This window comes from Brachyhypopomus gauderio, chromosome 9, assembly GCF_052324685.1.
Source record: "Brachyhypopomus gauderio isolate BG-103 chromosome 9, BGAUD_0.2, whole genome shotgun sequence".
NCBI classification, from domain to species: Eukaryota; Metazoa; Chordata; class Actinopteri; order Gymnotiformes; family Hypopomidae; genus Brachyhypopomus; species Brachyhypopomus gauderio.
Genome location: NC_135219.1, coordinates 24,326,648 through 24,335,183, shown reverse-complemented (window position 1 = coordinate 24,335,183; position 8,536 = coordinate 24,326,648). Strand labels below are relative to the sequence as shown.

General features: G+C 40.1%; 1 protein-coding gene across 2 annotated transcripts; it reads left to right on the top strand.

Moving 5' to 3' along the window:
• Window positions 1-418: 418 nt before the first annotated feature.
• Window positions 419-6,109, top strand: LOC143523554 (26S proteasome regulatory subunit 4). 2 transcript variants are annotated; one of them, XM_077018083.1, is made up of 11 exons: window positions 419-487; window positions 1,186-1,239; window positions 1,423-1,519; window positions 1,740-1,864; window positions 1,990-2,175; window positions 2,974-3,102; window positions 3,239-3,335; window positions 3,540-3,729; window positions 4,031-4,182; window positions 5,195-5,349; window positions 5,488-6,109. In XM_077018083.1, exons 1-11 carry the CDS (start codon window positions 485-487, stop codon window positions 5,620-5,622), a joined length of 1,323 nt encoding a protein of 440 aa, XP_076874198.1. In that variant the 5' UTR covers window positions 419-484; the 3' UTR covers window positions 5,623-6,109. The 2 variants fall into 2 exon arrangements, with proteins under 2 accessions (XP_076874198.1, XP_076874199.1); XM_077018084.1 differs by lacking the exon at window positions 5,488-6,109 and having other exon boundaries at window positions 5,085-5,205.
• The last annotated feature ends 2,427 nt before the right edge of the window (window positions 6,110-8,536 follow it).

Here is an 8,536-nt window from a genome sequence, read left to right as displayed (position 1 = left end):
GAGAGATTATGGCATGTTCAGCATTTTGGCATATAATGACCTAGACAATGACCTAAAGCATGAATGTTTTGGAGGGTAAGACAATACAACAGACAATCAGTAGAACACATTTTGATAAACATGACATAAGCAATTGAAAATGCAGAAAATAACAGACAATTGTCCATAACCATTTGCAAAATGTGAAACACAATGAGATATGCTATTATGATGTGCACAAGTGACAAGGAGATGTGGAGATTGAATGAGCAGTTTTGAGAATTAACCAAATCAACTGAGGAAAACTGTAAGCACAATTACTAATTACATTAGACTACAAAACAATTTACCTGTGCAGAAAAATCGCGGTCAGTAATCATCAGTAGTCATATTCTGTGATTCTGAAACATCACTGTCAAACGTGCTATTGTTATGATTGAAGTAATTTGTCCCACAATGGTATCCGTAGTGTGACGTGTTTTGTAAGCGACAAGCACCGGCAGAAATGGTAAGTGAGCCAGCAATTTCTTTACGAACCAAATGTGTTATTGAGAAAATTATGTAAACGTGCCCTATTTTCATTTTATTAACCTAGTAGTTTCATTGTGATTCGTTTAATCTAGATAGGGACAAGCACAAATTGATAAAGGCTGGCAGATATTTATGACTGGTGGCAGTAACCTTCTTCATCTTCACTGTTAAAGCGCTAGCAGCTAATGCTAATGTTAATGTAATTGAATGAAGCGATTGGCGATACTGAGAGGCCGAAATAATCATATTGATACCAGTGATTATTTTACTGACTCGGTATTTATTAGATCGGTAAATAAAGTGAAATTGTATTTAACTGGTTTGTATGTCTTAAGACTACTTGTAAAAGCCAAGCTAAGAGTACAACTTAACCTACTTTAGCTGAATAGTTAGTGTCTGTTTTCATATTTGCTTAAAGTCTAAACCCAGGACATCAAGAAATGTAAGAAAGAGTTGAACAAACCATGATGAGAGAGACATTTGTCTTTGTGTCTCAGCAGTATTCATTTTCCCCTTTAAAACCAGATGTATTGCTCGTGTAACACAATTGTTTTTGCTTTAATTACTTTGATCCCTAGTTGTTTTATTTGTATTGGTATTTTAGGTAGATAGATCTTTTAGATGCCTATTTGCTGTTAGGTGTAGCCCTATATTTCTTCATCTACGTGATTACAGGGGCAGAACCAGAGCGGGGGCCATGGCCCTGGGGGAGGCAAGAAGGACGACAAGGTGATGCCACTGATGGCAGTTTCTGACATTATCATCTGAAATACTGTATTTCAGGGAGTTTATTTCCTATATGAATCAAGATATTATGTACATTTCATAAAATAGCCATAAAATAGTTTTTTTATTAGGTCATTAGGACTTTGCTTCTTGCCTTAACCCAATACTCATCTTCATTTGAAAAAGGACAAGAAGAAGAAATATGAGCCGCCCATCCCTACCAGAGTGGGCAAGAAGAAGAAAAGGACAAAGGGACCTGATGCTGCAAGCAAACTACCTTTAGGTATTGGGCTCCTGTGCACTCTTGTGAACTGGACCAATGGTCTCTCTGTTTTTGCAGAAATTGTCTCATGCTGCTTTATAGAACAATAATACAAGTAATAATAGTTGGAGATTAGTGCCCTTTGCAGTCAGGCGTTAGAAGAGTAGTGATTTGTTCAGTACAGTGGAGACGAGGCTGTTATTCAGGTCCATGCGTGTCATGCGTGTCTGTCCTGCTGCAGTGACCCCACACACGCAGTGCAGACTGAAGCTGTTGAAGCAGGAGCGCATTAAGGACTACCTGCTGATGGAGGAGGAGTTCATCAGGAACCAGGAGCAGATGAAACCACTGGAGGAAAAACAGGAGGTGAACAACCCACCCAGCTACAACTGCACTGAATTTCTGCATCTGTCTCTTGCTGGCCCTCCCTCTCTCCCTCCCTCCTTCCACAAAACAGTTAAACTCAAGAAAATCTTTTTCCCCTGATGTAGGAGGAAAGGTCAAAGGTTGATGACCTGAGGGGGACCCCAATGTCTGTGGGGACGCTGGAAGAGATTATTGATGACAACCATGCCATTGTGTCCACCTCTGTTGGGTCAGAGCACTACGTCAGCATCTTGTCTTTTGTGGACAAAGACTTGCTGGAGCCCGGCTGCTCTGTCCTGCTCAACCACAAGGTAACGCACAAAAGAACAATACTCACGATGGCCAACACACCATAGAACAATACTCATGATGGCCAACGTACAATAGAACAATACTCATGATGGCCAACGCACAATAGAACAATACTCATGATAGCCAACACACAATAGAACAATACTCATGATAGCCAATGCACAATAGATCAATACTCATGATAGCCAATGCACAATAGAACAATACTCATGATAGCCAACCCACAATAGAACAATACTCATGATAGCCAACCCACAATAGAACAATACTCATGATGGCCAACACACAATAGAACAATACTCATGATAGCCAACGCACAATAGAACAATACTCATGATAGCCAATGCACAATAGAACAATACTCATGATAGCCAACCCACAATAGAACAATACTCATGATAGCCTACGCACAATAGAACAATACTCATGATAGCCAATGCACAATAGAACAATACTCATGATAGCCAACGCACAATAGATCAATACCCGTGATAGCAAGCCAACGCACAATAGAACAATACTCGTGATAGCTGCCAAATGTATCCAGTGATATACTATCTTCATGGTATTGACTGCAATAAAGCTATTAAAAAACAATAAAAGTCTATTATGGGTGGATTACCCATACCTGCAGTTTTACCCATACTTCCACTTTTAGTATTATTTATTTCTGTCCAGAGAAATAATGCTGTAGTGACAAAACGTTTACATACAGCTGTGTAGACTAATGAATGGTTTTCTCACGGAAATATGTGGAGCACATTTTAAGTGCTGTGTATGCGGCTGCGTCTGTGCAGGTCCATGCAGTCATCGGTGTGCTAATGGATGACACAGACCCACTGGTGACGGTGATGAAAGTGGAAAAGGCTCCCCAGGAGACATATGCTGACATTGGAGGACTGGACAGTCAAATTCAGGAGATTAAGGCAATACATTCTATCACACAATGAACAAATATAAACAGTTTTGAGAATAAAGAGAGATATGTTTCAGTTACTGAACTGAAAGGCTTTATAAAGTGATGTTTTAGACCAGCTCATTTATTGTTCTTCTGACACACAGGAGTCGGTGGAGCTGCCTCTCACCCACCCAGAGTATTATGAGGAAATGGGAATCAAGCCTCCCAAAGGAGTCATTCTGTATGGCCCCCCAGGAACAGGTCAGTCCTCACGTCCTGTGAATGACCCAGGAATTGATTGGTTCTAACACTGATCCTCTCTTCTAGTCTTCTTTATACATGGCACATTTATAAAACCCCTGTTTCAACACTCTGTGTGTCTGACCTGACAGAGTTAAGTGGCTTTTTTGTCATATTTGCTACCAGAGGCAGTTTGCCTAACGTCTGATTGATTTTTGATTCCAGGTAAGACCCTCCTGGCTAAAGCAGTGGCCAATCAGACATCAGCAACGTTCTTACGAGTTGTGGGCTCGGAGCTCATCCAGAAGTACCTTGGCGATGGCCCCAAACTGGTGCGTGAGCTCTTCAGGGTGGCGGAGGAACACGCACCATCCATTGTGTTCATTGATGAGATCGATGCCATTGGAACCAAGAGGTACACCAGTAGCCTGTATATCTCCACAGAACATCCCCATCCACATGAACAGGCATGAACATCCACAGAACAGGCCCCGCAGGCCTGCAGTCAGTAGCCACGTTGTCAGAACTGGGAAGCATATATTTTTATATATAATAGAAAATAGCCAAGTGGTATTCTTGAAAGTCCAGCTTTATTTTTTAAAAAGGTCAGAAATACAAATCAGATTTTGTAGAACAGTGTACATTAGCAGCGTGGATCTATGTATAAGTCAGGTTGGTTAGGGTGCGTGATGTGAGCGTGATTTCTCCTCGTGCAGGTATGACTCAAACTCCGGAGGCGAGCGGGAGATCCAGAGGACCATGCTGGAGCTTCTCAACCAGCTGGATGGCTTTGACTCACGTGGAGATGTTAAAGTCATCATGGCCACCAACAGGATAGAGACCCTGGACCCTGCTCTCATCAGACCAGGTATGTGGTGGTTTGGAGCCCAGGTTTAGTACATGAAGATTTTTGTCAGATTTCCTTGTCTTCCTTTTTGTGTGGATATGAACACAGGGTTGGGCTATAATGCAGAAATAACAAGTAGGGTTAAAGTTCAAATGTGAAAGTAAGGCTTACTCTTATTTGGAACATGGTAAATTATACAAAGACATGGGTGACTTCTGAGTCTTTAGTCCTCAAAAAAGATTTATCTTGGATTTTGAAGACTTAAATAATTAGCCCAACAGTATGTGCTTAAACCCAGGAAGAAACTTTAGTGGAAGGTTACATGTTGAAAAACAGCTAATGTCAAGGTGATTTCAGTTTCTAAAGTTCAGAGTGAATGTGATCCTAAATGTGCTACATTTCAGCAAATCCCACATAAAGAGTTATGTTTATGCACACATGTGTCCGTGTGCATTTATGTATGTGCACATGTGTGAGCATATATGCTTTCATTGCATGGTCCTTTTTTTGGGCTGATGGAAATATCATATTTTGTGCATTGTAATTTTTGCCCTATACCAGGTATCACCAAATGGCGGACCGCGGTCCGGATCCGGACCCGAACGCCGTCCTGTCCGGACCCAATCACATTCCTGATTAACTGGATACGGACCCAAATGCCAAAAATTTTTTAACGGGAGACTATATTTTAAACCGGAGAATTTATTTTTAGACGAGTGTTACGTACGTTCACCACCCATTTGAGTGTTACGTTCGCCCCCGCTCAACAACTTTCGTTCGCCACCGCGGACCCGGACCTAAGGTCTGAGCTATCTGCCAAAAATGGACCGCGGAAAGATTTAATTGATTACCCCTGCCCTATACCATACAACTTAAAATGATATTGGATTGTCACAAAGTTTTGTACCCCTGTTTCAATGTAGTGATTGGAAATACCTGTAAGAATATCTTAGGAATCCAGTAAGTCGATGGAGAAGGGCGGGCAGTAGGACAGGACGTAGCGTGTCTCATCTCCCCGGTGTGAACCCCCCAGGGCGGATCGACCGTAAGATAGAGTTCCCCCTGCCGGATGAGAAAACCAAGAAAAGAATATTCCAGATTCACACCAGCAGGATGACGCTAGCGGAGGATGTGACACTGGACGACCTTATCATGGCCAAGGATGATCTCTCCGGAGCGGACATCAAGGTCTGTATCTCTCTCTCTCTCTCTCTCTCTCTCTCTCTCTAATATATATATACACACACACACCATTTGTAGTTGCCTGTTGCTGGTTTGTGTTCATTGGTATCCTGTGTGTGTGCGTGCGTGCGTGTGTGTGTGCAGGCTATCTGTACTGAAGCTGGGCTCATGGCCCTTAGAGAGCGAAGGATGAAGGTCACCAATGAAGACTTCAAGAAGTCCAAAGAGAATGTGTTGTATAAAAAGCAGGAAGGCACTCCTGAAGGGCTGTACCTTTAAGACAACTCACGTGTGTGTGTGTGTGTGTGTGTGTGTGTGTGTGTATTTTGTGCATGTAAGGATTTGTGTCTTACTTTTCTGTGTTATAAGAGAAAACATTAAATGTTTCTGCTTTTTTAATGAAAGACTTTTGAACATCATCTGGCATATGAAAATGAGTTGGTCTGCTTTTCTTGACCTAATATTTAGTTTACTTCTAAAATGGTTACTGGATTTGCTTACATATTTCCCTGAAGTAATAACCAAGCCATAATTTGGAAAATCTTTGCACATTTCCTATCTGGTCCATGATGAGAGTCCCAAAAATATTCATACATCAGCCTTGCCCTCCATCACATGCTGAAATATACACTAATAGTCTTAAATTGGAACAACTTTCATTAACATTAATGAATATCATGGCATTGTGATTTTATTTCACATAGCTGTTACAGAAGATAGAGAATTTGATCTTGTGGATGCATTTAGACCATGGGTTAAAGTTCTCCGTCACTACGACGGATTTCCGTCATTTGAATTTTTTGGGGAAAAAATCCGTCAAATCATAATAAACCACACAGGCGTGCTATCTGTTTTGTGTCCGAAATATGATCCTCTCACTGGATCGTCAGCGCTGGATGGATGACGGCGGTGTCATTTGATTGACTTCCCGCCTTCTGATTTTCGGACATTACGTAGAAAAGTTGCCTCCCTCCTGCCTGGGTGATTATACTTTCGCGAGTGACCGTAGCGCGCGACTCCGCACACCTGAGCAAACGGCGGAGGCTACTTGGCGCGTCGCATTCTTTGCAGTGTTGTCCGAAACGATATGTGGTAGTATAAAGAAAAAGCCCTCAAAAACTGGGGAGGGAACATTCACCTGACCAATTTTAATGTTGCTTTGTGTTTCAGGAAAAAAAGTGCTGGAATTTAGGCTAAATGAACATGCTTGAAATTGTATCTACTTCGTTTCACAACAAATAGCTATCTGACTGAACAATTCTCTTGTATTACGTTAACAAATACGAGCCTCTTGTAATTCCAGGACGAAACATGAGAGAAGACGTTAAGATCGGGCGTTTTGAAAATAAACAACCCCTAAATAATGTGAATAAAACGCGAATTATTTCGAATCGTTTTGAGTATATGTATAAATATTTAACTTTATTAAGTTTAACGTGCTGGGAAATATTGAAATGGACCTTGAAAGTGACGTACAAGTGTTTTAATTCCACCTTGTATAGGTGTATGAACCCTGCAAACATGACTTAGTTCATTGCGCTGAAGCGCGGCGCGGGCGAAGTGAAGTTACAAAATTCGAGAGGTGCACGACCTCGCGAATCGCCAGCGCGCGAGGCTCTCGCGCACGGGTGGAGCCACCGCGATTACGCCATTTTCGGCGCGAGGGCGACTCGTCAAGTATACAGGCTTTACTTTGCGTAGTGTGGGTGTTTGCTTTAACCAGGCTTTGTCGGAACAAAGGTACATACTGTACGCGAATAACGTACTGCACGCAGTTATCCTATCCTGACGCCGTCCTCCTCGGTCTCGAGCCGCATAACTGTGTATTCTTCCGCCGCGCACACCAAACACCAAGTTCCGTGTACGACGCACGACGTCGTAATAACCCGGGGACCGCCTGTATTTCAGACATCCGAAGAGCTTCAGAGGTAGATGTAAGATAAATTCAGTATTTTATCCTTATTCTGATAAAGTTAAATTTTTATCAGAAATATAAGAGTGTTTTTTTTTTGAGCCGGTACAGGTGGTCAGACTGTAAGGCGTAATACAAAATCACATAATTTATGTCCTAATAAACCAACACGAAATATTTATAAAATATTTTATATATTTAAACTAACTATAATCATAATAGTTGCAATACTTTTAAACTTTATTGACATAATTTCTTTGAGTTGTCTTGTATCAGATAATTTTAATAACAGTAATAAATAAATAAATAATGAATTAATCATGCCTACACGCCTGTTTTTATCATATTGTGTCTTAATTGTGTTAACAGAATCTTTAGGTTACCGCGTTTTCTCAGAATATTAATAGAAATGTAGTTTTTTTTATTTCACCATAATGATTACCTGACTTATTTATTAATTAATTTAAAGATTAATCATTAAATATTCATTTGTTCATTCATTTTGAATATTATACTGTCATGTCCATACTATAAAGTGACTACATTTCAAATTTTATTTGAATTTGTAGTGAAATATAGAAGTTATGGTTATTTATACTGAAGAATCTCTCCACCGATCACAGACTTTTCTTCGTTTAGCTTTAATAGTCGAAGAAAAAAGGCGCATTTCTTCCATTTGAAATGTCAACTTTTTTATTTCTAAGCCAGTTTAACATGGATGGTGTTGTTCTGTTTGTATTTAAAAGCTCCATCCAGTGGTGCGATTTAATTTGCTATTTTTGGACATTAAATTTTTTTGTAAGATAAACCAGGTAATCTTACTGCTTATGTTTTTGCGATAGTGAATCTGATAAAAACAAGAGAGCTTCATACCATTTTAAAACTCACCAGGATTCATTAAATTTGACTTGATCTTTAAACAATGTTCTGGAAGAGGACCCCCAGATAACTCCATTATAAAAACATTTATGTACATTTATAGCTCAGGTGTTGCATTTTGTCGCTTCATAGATTCTCTCTTCTCTCCTTACACAGGCTGTTTAGATAAATATACTTTATAAATGTGTTTATTGTGTAGAATTAGACAAAAGAGGCTACACCACATTTTCAGTAATTGCTGGCATTGTCTTTTGCCAGGAAAAATTTTCAGTCAAATGAAAATTTCTTGCTTTAACCCATGATTTAGACCCAGATTGTTTTTGCTAAAATCTGGACAAAGAAAATGTATCTCAAACAATAAAATATGTTGACTGAGGTTTGGCTATGTTCCAACGCAGGAGG